General features: G+C 36.3%; 1 protein-coding gene across 1 annotated transcript in view; it reads left to right on the forward strand.

Annotated features, from left to right (window-relative positions):
• Nubp1 (NUBP iron-sulfur cluster assembly factor 1) overlaps window positions 1-13,925 on the forward strand; it is a 192,854-nt gene that overhangs the window by 150,119 nt on the left and 28,810 nt on the right. The window contains exon 9 of the mRNA XM_090406875.1: window positions 4,050-4,152. Coding sequence (XP_090263001.1) covers window positions 4,050-4,152 — 103 coding nt within the window. The remainder of the gene's footprint in view (window positions 1-4,049; window positions 4,153-13,925) is intronic.

Raw genomic sequence — 13,925 nt, forward strand, 5'->3', positions numbered from 1 at the left:
GATGCCCACTCTCTGCACACAATAACTGCACTCAGGAGTGGATGATCAGGGCAACCCCATGCACCATACCAGCCTCACAGCAAGCCTTTGGTCTCATCCTGAGACTGTGGGGAAGGAAACCTACTGCAACACAGTTGAACCATGGAGGATAGCACAGCCAGGATTAATCCAGGATCATCCACCTTGCCAAATTGTGAAAGGCACTACCAGTATCCCCTTTTCTAGATAGTGACAGGTTGCAATGCATGGTGGGAAGGTGTTAGATCCTAGAGGATAGTGGTCCGGAAAATAGGAAAGTTAAATAATGGCCAGCCTGGCTGGCCGAATGGTTAGCATATCTGCTCTCCAGCCAAAAGGCTGTGGGTTTGAATCCCGCCGTGGGGCATGGATTTTTGTGATTGTCTGTGGAAATACCTGTGGCGGTAGATGGCGGTGGTGTATTTGCGGTCAGTTGTGGATGAGTGGTGGAGACAGAGTTGTAGAGCAGGTGCCCACCCTCGATGAGTCGTTCGACTCCCTGGAGGTATCGTGTAATAATAATAATAATAATAAAAGACTTGGAAGAGGTGGAGTGAAGAATATGGGAAGAAAAGTTATAAGAAGAAGAAGAAGAAGAATGAAAAGGGCCAATACCATCACCAGGATGTGTGTTTTTTCTTCCCCCTCTCAATCCATCAGAAACAGATGTCTCACATGTAAAGAAAACTCAGGGGTTTGAAGACCATGCTATTGACTCTTATTTATTGGATTTTCTAAGAAAAAAGAAAAAAAAAACTTTATCATAATAAATTCCTGATATGTATCCTTGCATAATTAATTTTACATTATTACTAGTTTCCTAACAACAATTTTACTTCCCGATTAAACTGCTATGTTAGGTCTCCATTATTTTCACATCTTTCATTTTGTTCTAAGGCACTACCTGTTACATCCATTCACCTTGATCATTGTATTGCTCTGTTTTTTTTTTTTTTGACATAATTTTATCAAAAATGGTTTGCTAATCTACCATCAGGTAGGAACATTGGCTCCTACAACTAAGAACACCCATCCAAGTGGGCTTGGATGGGTGTTCTTAGTTGTTGCACTGAAAATCTAAGGACAAGTGCTACCTAGATTTGAGGTAGTTTCATACAACCAAATTTGTTTAAGTTTGGGTAGTAGTTCCTTAAGACTTAGCCAGATGATTAAAATCTCATATTTAAATTTGCTTCTGTGGTGTAAAGTGACCTTTTCCCATTGTATCTTATGGTGGATGTCCAAGGCATGCTCAGTAATCCCTGAGTGGCTATAATAGTGGAATCTGATATATTCTTTGTATTGGGCAATTCTTTTGTTGGCTGTCCTTCATGTTTGGCTATAGGAGGAGAGTTTACAACTGCATTGTATCTAGTAAACACCTTGCAGGTCTAGGGACTGGCTGATCTTTGGAAGAGCAGATAAGGGATTCCATTTTTTATTATGGTCTGTAAGTTGTTGCAATGCATTTTTTGAGGATTTTTGCAAGTTTTTCTAAAGTACATCAGATATTTGGGATGATGATAGATTTCATGTAGTCCCTGTTCTCTAGTTGGTGGGGGGGGAGGAGAAAGAGTGGTTTTAGTGTTTAATATTTTTTTGAATTTGGTAGATGTTGTGGTCATTGGCTAAGAAGGTGATGTTAATATGTTAAAGTTCAGTGGTGAGTGCATTAATATTGGAGATAATCAATTTTGGCCTCTTGCACAGGGTTTTAATAATCTCATGCTGATGGAAGAGGAAGGAAGGGTGACTGTTGGTGAATGAATCTGCGCGTGTGTGTGTGTGTGTGTGGGTGGGTGGGTGGGTGGGTTTTCTGTAAACTGAGAATGCCAAGGATCCATCATGTTGGCAAGTGATCAAGGTGTCCAGAGAAGTGAGACTGTTTTTTTCTTTTAGCAAGGCGAATTGGATCCTTGGGTGCTCATTATTAAGCTGTGTTAGGAAGACACTTGTGGTCAAATTAGGGAGCACATCATCTACATAGTGAAGCCAAACTGCATTTCTATGCAGGGGGGGGGGGTTAAGGCTTTTTTTCTTCAGAGATCTCCATGAAGTAGTTTGCTTGGGTGGTGGAAAGTAGAGATCCCATGGCTGTCCACTCTGTTGTTTATAGAATTTTTTCTTGCTAAAAGAAATAGCCTGAGTTCATGGTGAACTTAAATAAGACTGCAATTATTATTATTATGTGACACCTTCAAGAAGTCAAAGGAGTCATCATGAGAGGACACTCATTCCACTTTGCCACACACATCTCATCTCCCCTACTACTCAGGAGGAAGTTGTGCTTGAATAAGATTTAAAATACCCTTAAAAGGAACATAGGTGAATAGAATGGAGATGTCAAACCGACCATTATGTCAGTGTGTTGGAATGTGAGGCTTTCTATATTGGCCTTAAAGTGGACAGAATTTTTAATGTATGAAGAGGTGTTGCAGTATATTGAGTAAGCACTTTTGCTAAATGTTTAGCTAGTTTGTATGTGGGTGAATCAGTACCACATTCTTTTTGTGAATTTTTGGTAGCCCATATATCCTGAGAGGGGTTGGAATTGTATGGTTTAAGTTTATTTGTAATTTCCACAGACTGAGATGTGACCTTTTAGAGGGTTCTAATGTGTGTGTTGATATCACATTCCAAAGGGTGATAGATGTAGTGATCCTTAAGTAGAGAAGTATTTGTGTGTGTAATACCAGATGTCCAAACCTGAGCACAGTAATCCAGATGTGGCTGTATCAAGGCCTTATAAAGAGGGAGACTTCCTTATCTCTTTGTGTGTATTCTTAATAATCAAGTAATCCTGTGAGCTACCTTGGCCACCTTAGTACAGTGGTATGTCCTCCAGTATCTCCATATCCTTAGCCTCATCAATTTCATCACCAATTTCTTCAACAGTTTCATCACCAATGTAGTATAGTACTTGTAATTATTCATCCAAAAATTCATAACTATACACTTTTCCACATTAAACTGGCATTTATTATCTTTGTCCATACTGTCAGTCTGGTTAAAGAAATTGAAGTTCAAAGGTCAAGGAGGTCAAAAATTGCAAATACAACTCAGAGGATAATCACAGTACTGAAATGAACATTGATATGCAAGGATAAGGAAATTATTTTGCCTCTTCAAGGCCTTGATATGACACCTGGACTATTGTGTGTGCAGAATTGTTTTCCTGGATACAGAAGGGATAATAAACTGTGGAGAGAGGTGCAAAGAAGAGTTACAAAGATAATATCAGGATTGAATGTAGATTATGATGACAGATTGAGAGTATGTAGATTTGAGACACTGGTAAGCAAAATGAGGGGGTGGAAAGGAATGATAGAGACCTATAAACTTCTGAAAGGGTGTTATGGATGCTGGTTGCAGAAATTTTCTATATAATGGAAGGTAAGGGGGGAGTGCAAGGGGACATCTAGTTTGTTTGCAGTTAAGAAAAAGGAAGACGAGAGCTAGATTTTTCTCTCACAGAATACTAGAAGTGGAAGCATTTGCCTGTTGAAGTAGTGAGTGCATTCAGCATGTAGAAGTTTAAGAGATGGTGTGACAGCAGGTGGTGTGTATGTGTGTATGATGTATGGCCCAGTGAGTCCTTGACTCCCTGGATGTCTCTTAATAATAATATTGGATGTGTTGGTTTATTTTTAATATACTTTATTAAATGTCAAGGTGAGTCATATTTATTCTCCACTTTTATTTTCACATCACAAAATATTCTCATCCCTCTAGCAACAAACATCTGATAAAAGAGAACATGTGCAAACATAGTAAAATTCTGCTAATTAGCCATGCAGCATATGTCATGTTGTTTAGATATGACTGAAGTATAAATAGAAAAGAATATAGAAGAGAAGAGCATATAAGATGGGAAATGGAAATTGTTGGTGACAGAAAAGTCATCAATAGTGAGCTATGCTTTTCATATATTATTGTTTTGAACTGAGGTCAGTAAAGAAAGAAAACATTTTTTTTGTTGATTGTGTGCATTTGTTCCTACCTTTCATCAGTGTGATTTCTAATAATTTCAGATAGAATCAAAGATATTTCCACCAAGCACAGGTGGTGCAGAAGAAATGACAAAAGAAATGGAGCTTAGGTTTCTTGGAAAAATTCCATTAGATCCTAGAATAGGTTTGTAAGAGATTATTATTATTTATTTCTTATATTAACTTGTTTTTTATATAAATATTAGAGCTTGTTAAGATATATTTAAGTGTGTAATAATACTAATAACAATAATCTCTCTCTCTCTCTGTATATATATATATATATATATATATATATATATATATATATATATATATATATTCAAAACGCAACATGTTTTATTGGATTGCCCGACTTCTTCAGGCGTGGGAACATAGAAAGCAAATAAAAAACACTATAAGAAACATCGTATCACTATAAAAACGACCATTATAAAATTCAGTTAGCTTTGAATTGTAGCTACAGTCCGTGTTGAAGTTCTATTGTTGGGCATCTGCATGCGTCTGATTTCACAAGTGTGCCAATATCGGTTAGCAGAGCTGAAAGAGTCTGGTAGATTATAACTAAGGTTATTATTTATATGATGAGAGTCCATAACAATTTCCTTAGACTCAACTATGCGGCACCCCACCTTGTCATGGCATATATCAAGATTTGAAGTTGGTGTCCAGTTTATTTCACGTTGATGGCCTTCATCATTTGTGTTTACTGAAAACAGTACATGGCTTCACAGGGCACTTGCTCTAGTTCTTTTGTAGGCAATGTCCCTCTGGTGTTTTTCCAGACGTAGGAGGATGGATTTTTCAGTTTGGCCATAGTATTGTTTCCCGCAGTGACACGTGATTTTGTACACTCCTGGGAATTGTAGATGGTTGTGAGCTTGTTGTAATAGATTTAACGGTATTGATATGAACACAGATGGATAAGAAAATAACTATTTATTAACTTAAAAGCGAATATTTTGCTGGTATTATATCCAGCATCTTCAGAGCACACAACACAAAGTTTGTTACAAATGCAAGACAACCACAGTCCGGTGTAACAGTGGGGCTAGTATAAGTATTGCAGCGTGAAACACAAGACTCAAGTCCTAATAGGGCGGCACCTAAGTTTAAAAAAAAAAAATAGTTCAAAGTTTTGAAATAGTAGTCCAAGTAATAGTCTGAAAAAAATAAAATAAAATAAAAGTAATAAATATTAATTTGGTCTTAGGATGACTGTTTCCCAAATCTTTGGTAGATTTATACAGCCATACTTGTTAAGGTTTGGAGTATGTTTTAAGGCTTCTGTTGATTCCAGGAACAACCTCTCTGACTTGTAGAAGCTTCTGTGCATTACTTTTGTTTTTTTTCCAATTGATCCTGTGTGCTGGGGTATCCAAAGCATGGTCTGCCTGACCCGACTTGCCATAGCGGTTGTGAGCTTGTTTGTATTTGCTTAAAATCGATCTTAGTTTAAGAAGATTGGAGAAGCAGGTTTTTATGTTGAACTTTCGTAAAATTCTTCTTAGTTTCGTGGAGAGCGAGCTGATGTATGGTAAGAAGATATAACCTTTGGGGTTGTCTTGTGTTTCTAAGTTGTTTTGATGGCAGCGGTATACATGCTTATTAATAGTTTTCAACAAGTAGCCATTACTTGTGAATGTTCTTTGTAGATGTTGTAGTTCATTTTTTAGCTCTTCATCATCTGACAGTATAGATCTGGCATGATGTGCTGGAGTTGAGATGATACCCACTTTCTGTGCAGGATAGTGATGTGAGGATGCATGTAGGTATCTATCAGTGTGTGTAAATTTTCTAAAGATTGAGATTTTTTTAGAATCAGATGTCTTAGTAAGTCTTATGTCCAGGAAGGGAAGAGATCCATTTTCTTCAACCTCCATTGTTAATTTGATGTCTTGGTGGAAGTTGTTTAAATGATTTAAAAAAGACTGAAGGTTATTGGTGTGTGTGTATATATTTTAGGTGAAAAAGTTAGAAAGGGCTAAAAAATGGCTAGGCCATTTTTTAGCCCTTTCTAACTTTTTGGAGACTGAGTGGACAGTTCAATCTCCACTGGTAGCCAATCAGAGATAACTGGCCCAAGGCTATAACTGATTTAAGCAGCACTCAGTGAAGAGAAGGCTAACTACCATTAGACAGTTAGCTGTCTAATGGCGATATTTGTAATGTATGAAATAGTGTGGGTTCTATGATCAATTTTTTTGAGTTTATGGGACGAGAACGTGAGTTCTGGGAGAAAAAATCCACTTACCCATGCCAGAGATCAACTAACTTGAGAACAGGCAAAAAAAGGCTTACTAAAAGTTCCTCTAGTAAATTTAGTTTAATCCTTTATCCAAGTGTGTGCGAACAAAGTTTGCGCCTGAAAGTATCTTCAGGACTGGGGGTAAAGTGGTACAACACCGGGCGACTCCTTGCAAAGGTGGAGCAAGCCACCAACACTCCTACCTCAGTATCTCCCATAATGCAAAACACATCTCCTTGCGGATATGTATAATGTTATGCATTAAGAGAAGGGCCACTACCCAGACTAGTTTCGACCTTTATTGAGGTCTCTTCAGTGGGAGCCAGGCCCAAGTGGAGATACTAAGGCAGAAGCATTAGCAAGGTCATCTCCTCCTATAGGAGCTGCCAAATGGTGTGCCACCTTTTTAGGACCATACGAGGAGATGACCTTGCTAATGCTTCTGCCTTGGTATCTCCATGTGGGCCTGGCTCCCACTGAAGAGACCTCAATAAAGGTTGAAACTAGTCTGGGTAGTGGCCCTTCTCTTAATGCATAACATTATACATATCCTCAAGGAGATGTGTTTTGCATTATGGGAGATACTGAGGTAGGAGTGTTGGTAGCTTGCTCCACCTTTGCAAGGAGTCGCCCGGTGTTGTACCACTTTACCCCCAGTCCTGAAGATACTTTCAGGTGCAAACTTTGTTTGCACACACTTGGATAAAGGATTAAACTAAATTTATTAAAAGTTCCTCTAGTTGGCAACTAGAATCAAACTCTAGAACACTCTTTCTTTGGGCAGTTTAGTGCTGAGGAATGCAAACACCACTTCCACTGAGCTACACAGGTTTGTCCTTTGTCTTAAAGTAAAAATATCCTCTGACAACGTCTGTTTGACTTTAATCCAGCTTGTTCTTCTCCAAGTTTCCTTTCAATAATTTTTCTTAGCTATTTCTCAAGTATACTTCCATAAATCTTACCAGGAACAATCAGCAGTGAAATTCCTCTGAAATTATCACATCAGTTTTATTTCCCTTTTTTGAGATGCTATGAGAGTTCTACTCCTATCATCTGGAATTCATCTCTCTGCTCAAGCCTTCTGAAAATGTAGACACTGTAAAACCTTCAAGTTTCAATATGTACTCCTGATTGCATTCATCTTGCATGTTTTCTACCACCATCTGTTACTGCTTGTTTCATTTAGCAATTTTTCAAAGTAATCACTTCAGACATTTTAGAATATCTTCAGATTTCTGAAGCCTCCATTCCCAAGCATTTTCAATAGCTTCCAGAATATTTTACCACTTTCCTGATATTTATTTTCCATGTTCTTACTAGTCTTCCCATGACTTTTGTTTAGTTAGTTTTACACAGTGCTTTGCTTTCTTACATTTTCTCTGTATTCTCTCAGAGTACTAGCTATCTTACTTGCCAGGAACTTTTGCTAGGCCTTCTATTCCTTGATTGCCTCTTTAATTTGTCCACCATAGAGTTTTGATTTTTCTATATTTCCAGACCATCTCATCACATGCCTCTCTGCTGAATTAATCAATATTTATTTCACCATTTTCCAAGACACTCATTTTTTTCCCCCTTCAAACAAGTGAAATTTTCACACTGCCTATTATTAACAAGTATATAATTTGAGACAATGCACTGAACTCATAACTTAACACACTGTAGAATAGATATTAAATGGCATATGCATTTAGATGTAGGCGTAGTTGGCCGAGTGGTTAGTGCACCCAGTGTTTATGATTGTCCTTAGATGGGAGATGAATTTCATCGCCCAGTGTGAGACTAGAGGCCAGAAGTGGCTTGAAAAAAGTTCCATGTTTAGTCTCTAGAGCTATGTAAAAAATGTATGTATAAACTATGTAAAAAATGAATTAAAAATGCAAAAAGATATATAAAAATTGATAAAAAAAGATACAAAGAAATTCCGTAGTCCATTCACAGTTCATAATATACTGTAAGTTTGTAAATAACCTTTTGTGGGTGGGAGCCACATAAAAGAAAAGAAAAAAAAAGATGTATTTCTTCAAGCCAAATTTTGACCAGCTTTTTTGCATATTAGATTTGGTTTTGTTTGCAACTGGTCAGAGAAAACAAGAACAGAATTTCAGATTTTCATCTCTTCTTATGTGAGATCGCAACATATATTTCAAAAGATATGTATTACTATTTTCACTTTTTTTTTTTCCCCTGCACTAGAATGAAAAATCCTCTGGATTAGAGATAAGTTGATGGAAGTTTTTTCACTTGGCTATGCTGCCAATTATATATTTGGTTTAATCGTTTATTCAAGTGTAAGCAAACAAAGTTTGCACCTGAAGTATTTTCAGCACTGGGGCAACTCACGGTAAAGGTGGTATAAGTTCTCATCACATGCCTTAATATCTCCCATAATGCAAAGCACATCTCCTTGCGGACATGTATAATGCTATGCATTAAGGGAAGGGTCACTACTCAGACCGGTCTTGACCTTTATTGAGGTCTCATCAGTGGGAGCCAGACCCAGAGGTGGTAATATTAAGGTGGAAGTAATGGAGAAGTCATATTTACCTATACCAGTTGCTAAAAGGTGTCGCACCTTATTATTAAAATTCTCTGGATTAGAGATAAGTTGATAGAAGTTTTTAACTGGTCTGGGTAGTGGCCCTTCCCTTAATGCATAGCAATATACATGTTCGTAAGTAGATGTGCTTTGCATTATGGAAGATACTAAGGCAAGTGATGAGAAGTTATACCACCTTTACCACGAGTTGCCCTAGTCCTGAAAATACTTCAGGTGCAAACTTTGTTTGCTTACACTTGAATAAAGGATTAAATCAAATATATAATTGGTAGCATAGCCAAGTGAAAAAATTTCCATCAACTTATCTAATCCAGAGAATTTTAATAATAAGGTGTGACATCTTTTGGCAACTGGTATAGGTAAATATGACTTCTCCATTATTTCCAACCTAGTATCACCGCCTCTGGGTCTGGCTCCCACTGATGAGACCTCAATAAAGAGCAAAACTGGCCTGGGTAGTGGCCCTTCCTTTAATGCATAGCATTAAGGGGCATTATGGGATATTCTAAGGCAAGTGATGAGAACTTATACCACCTTTACCACGAGTTGCCCCAGTCCTGAAAATACTTCAGGCACAAACTTTGTTTGCTTACACTTGGATAAAGGATTAAACCAGATATATATATATATATATATATATATATAATTAATGAAAAATCCATACACTAAAAGGTCTGGTTCAATTATTTGAGTTATTGGCATATCTGCTTTCTATACAATAGGCTGTTGGTCTGAATTCCTCCATTTCATGGATGTTCATGAATGTCGTTAAGTGGGAGATGAATGCCATCATGTGTTGTGATACCACTGCCTTACTTATTTGATGCCTGAAACGGCCTTGAGAAAGTTCTATGTTTGGTTTCTAGAGAAAAGTTTTCAGATTATTTAAAAATTATTAAAAATACAAAATATTAATAAAGATAGAAAAAAATCATCAGCCAACCCACAGTTATTCTAATGAATAAGTTTACAACCTTTATTGGTGGGAGTCACATGACATGCTCAGTTAAGTGGTTGAACTCATACAGTATATATATATATATATATACATATATATATATTCTTTGCCTGTTTTGGGATTTCAGAACATTTGAACAATTTTTATTGTTAATTTATTATTGAGTGATTAAAGATAACTTATCTGAATCTTTGAACTGATAATCTAGTTTTGATGCACTAACAAAAAATGAAAAGTGATGGTAGCAGATGTATTTCAGATAAAAGCAAAACTGGAGGTCTAAAAAGTTTACAGATTTGAGCATGAAGCTTCATATTGTTGAACAAGTTGAAAGAGGTGTGTGTGTGTGTGAGAGTTACAATTTTTTTTTTTTTTTTCATTTAAATTTTTAATGCATTTTTTATGCATTAGCATCATGTTATTTAAAGAAATTAACAATGCAAACTGGATAATTACTGAAATTATTTAATTATTACTTCCTATATTTACATCTCTTTTGGTCTTCCTGCAGATACAGGAAGACCAAAAGTCCTATAATTACGCCACCTGTTGGCTTTGTTTGGGTGTTCTTGACTGTTGGAACACTGTCTGCTGATGAGAGTTTTAGATATGAGAGGCAGTTTGATACAACCATATTTGTTTAGGTTGGGATAGTTGGTAAGAGCTTCAACAGATTCAAGGAAAAGCCTCTCAAATTTAAATTTGCTTCATTGGAGTAAGGTGCCTTTTTTCAACAGATCATGTGCCAGGTATCCAGGACATGCTTTGCTAATACTGAGCAGCTGTAGTGGCATAAACAGAAGTAATCATGGTGCTTTGATATACAGATGTTGGCTGCCCTACCTGTTTGTACATAATATGAATGGTTGCAACTGCAGGGTAGCTGGTACACTCCTGGTGAATCCAGAGTTTGTAGCTGTTCTTTGGGGAAGTGGAGGTTGCTGGCTTTTTTGTGTGGTTTATAAGTGGTCATGAGATTGTGCTTTTTTTTTTTTAAGATCTTGGCTACCTTTTCTGAGATACTATGAATATATGGGATGTTGATGGATTTGCTGTAATCTATGTTTGGAAAGTGGGTGGGGGGTACATGGTTTAAAAATCCTTTTTATTTGGTGGGAGGTGTAGCCATTGGCCAAAAAGGTGTTTTTTATGTGGGTGAGTTCTGTGTTGAGTGCAATGTTATCTGAGCGAATTAATTAAATCCAGTGGACTAAGATTTTTGTAGTTCCAAATTGTTGGGAGGGGAGGAATGATGTGACTGTTAATGGATGTATTACCTGTGTGTAATGTGGGGGGGGAGAGGTTCTGTAAGACTGTGAAGGTCAGAGATCCATTTGATTGTCTTGTATTGTGGGTGTGTCCAGGAAGGGCAGGTTGTTGTTAATTTCTATTTCTGTTTTGAATGGACTTCCAAATATCCATAAAGAGGATGTATCTCTGTGCCCAATTGTAGATGGTATAGACTCACTCACCCACCCACCTACAAACTAGCTAAACATTTAGCCAAAGTGCTTTCATGTACTACTGGCAATACCTTGTCACGTATCAAAAACTCAGCCCAATTTAAGTCCAGTATACAAGACCTCACACTCTGCAACACTGACTTTGTCATTGTTGCAGAGTTTACAGTGTCACGTCTTTATTCACAAATGTCCCACTTAAGGACACTTTAGCACTTATCCTAGCAGAATTTCCTCCTGATATCTCAGCCCTGTTTCAGTTCACTATAAACTCTGGCTATTTTGTTTATTAATTATTAACCAGTGTATTAATCCATGAAGATGCCAATTTAACTTCAGCGAAATATAAAAAAAAAAAAAAAAAAATATATATATATATATATATATATATATATATATATATATATAAAGTAATAATTAAATTTTTACTGGATTGTAAATTATTATGAGGATTGTCTTCTCGTAAGCTCTCAGGTCAACTTATGAAACTTACATAGTTTCTACGAACATTCAGCTTTGAAATAATGTTGGATCTAGTATCCACTTTGCATATGTAATAATTAAATATTTTTAGTTATTATCTAGTCTACGTTGTTAATTTTCTTAAACAACATGCTGCTGGAGAATCAATGTATATGCCTAAACACCAGAATTATTTTATCGATTAGATTTATTTTAATATACATATATTCTTGGAAAGAGCAAGACCAATTGTTTTTTTTTTCATAGATATTTTGTGTGTGTGTGGGGGGGTGAGTGAGGGAAACATGTCCTCATTGCTCTGATTGTCAAGTTTGCTTATCAAAACATTTTTGTGCCAGTTAATCACTGTAAGCAGAAATCTTCTGGATAAATAATTTTTTAAAAGAAATATTCACCTTCTTTCCCTATTAAGACTAGCTGCTTGTAGCACTGCTGCTTTCAGTATATTTTCACCTTAGCCCTACTGTGCTTCTGTTTTCATTTGTTATCCAGTTTTTTTACTTTCTTTGCCTGTCTGTGATACTGCATTTTTTCTGCATGATTTTTCCAATCTTCTTTTCATTTTGTGATCCAATTATTTATTGACTGTATTCTAAGAACTGTCTACATACAGATATATTTATATTAAATTAACGTATATTAAAAATTAAATAATAAAGTAAATTATTATTTAATTAATTAAATTAAACAAATAAAAATAAAATAAGACTTATTTACAGATATTTCAACCTGATAAAATTTTTACACAAGTTCCAGTTCCCTATATTTCAGGTATTTCCTAACCGATTTCAAGAATCCTCAAGAAATACATCCCAGTGCTTTCGTTTTTCTCATTAATACACTCTCCTTATGACTGCCTTCTTAAGATATATGATCTCCTTTTTCTATACCTGGTATCTACTATATTCTGTGTGATTGCCACCTCTCCTGTTTCAGACAAATGGGACATTGTATGGAGAAGAGATTACAAGAACACCAGTTCTACATCATCAGTAAGAAATCTGATAATCTGATGTGGTGCAGTATGGAACCGACACTGACCACAGAGTCTTCTGGTTGAGAATGCATCTTTTCCAGTGCTGCTGCTTTGGATTTGCATGTTTACTCAAAGATAGTGCATTATACATGTCCACAAGGAGATGTGCTTTGCATTATGGGAGATACTAAGGCAAGTGATGAGAACTTATACCACCTTTACCACGAGTTGCCCCAGTCCTGAAAATACTTCAGGCACAAACTTTGTTTGCTTACACTTGGATAAAGGATTAAACCAAATATATAATTAATGAAAAATCAATACAATAAAATGTCTGGTTCAGTTGGTTGAGTTATTGGCATATCTGCTTTCTATCCAATAGGCTGTTGGTCTGAATTCCTCCGTGTTCATGGATGTTCATGAATGTTGTAATTAGACAGTTGTTCACATCCTAATTTGAATGGGAAGAACTGTCTCCCCTTTCTAAAAATCTGAAAATGTCTCATTCTTATTAGACATCATCAGTGGTTGTTTTCCCATCAGTATATCATCACTATATAAATACAAAATTAATAACAGAAAAACTCACGTAAAAAGATTATTTAATAGTATAATTTTCACCTGCATGCCACAGGCATCTTCAGTACATTTTCAGCTAAAATTAAACAATAACTGACAATTCCAAAAAGTGCCACCTAAGTAGCTAATGTAAGATAACTAAAAAGGTCTATAAATTTCCTTACTAAAAAAAAAAATTATATATACAATAAAACGTTAGGAGAGATTAGCTGATTTATAAAGTACTATCTCCCATAAAGGGGATAGATGTAAACCATCGGATCTATTTAAGTTAGGAGAGTGAAGTAAAGTTTCACATGTTTCTTTATAAAACCCTTCCATGAGGAACCGACTTTTGTGAAGGACTCTTGTTTTTTTCCAATGAACTCTGTCTAGTGATGATGGCATGTTCTGCAAGTCCTGACTATTCAGGTTCAAGGTATTGAATATAAGACTGGTGTTCTAGCCGAATAGAGGCAAATCTTCCTGTTTGTCCGAAATAAGATAATCCACAAGAGCAAGGAATCTGGTAGACACCTGGATAATTAATATGTGGAAGCCTGTCCTTAGGAGAAGTGAGAAAAGTGGAGATTTTTCTGAATGGTCGAAAGGCAACAAAAATATTCAGTGGTTTTAAAACTTTTGCTATACGTTCACTAATGCCTTGTACATAAG

Source organism: Typopeltis vanoorti, chromosome 17 (assembly GCF_054136105.1).
Source record: "Typopeltis vanoorti isolate ZY-2024b chromosome 17, IOZ_Tvanoo_1.0, whole genome shotgun sequence".
Classification (NCBI taxonomy): Eukaryota; Metazoa; Arthropoda; class Arachnida; order Uropygi; family Thelyphonidae; genus Typopeltis; species Typopeltis vanoorti.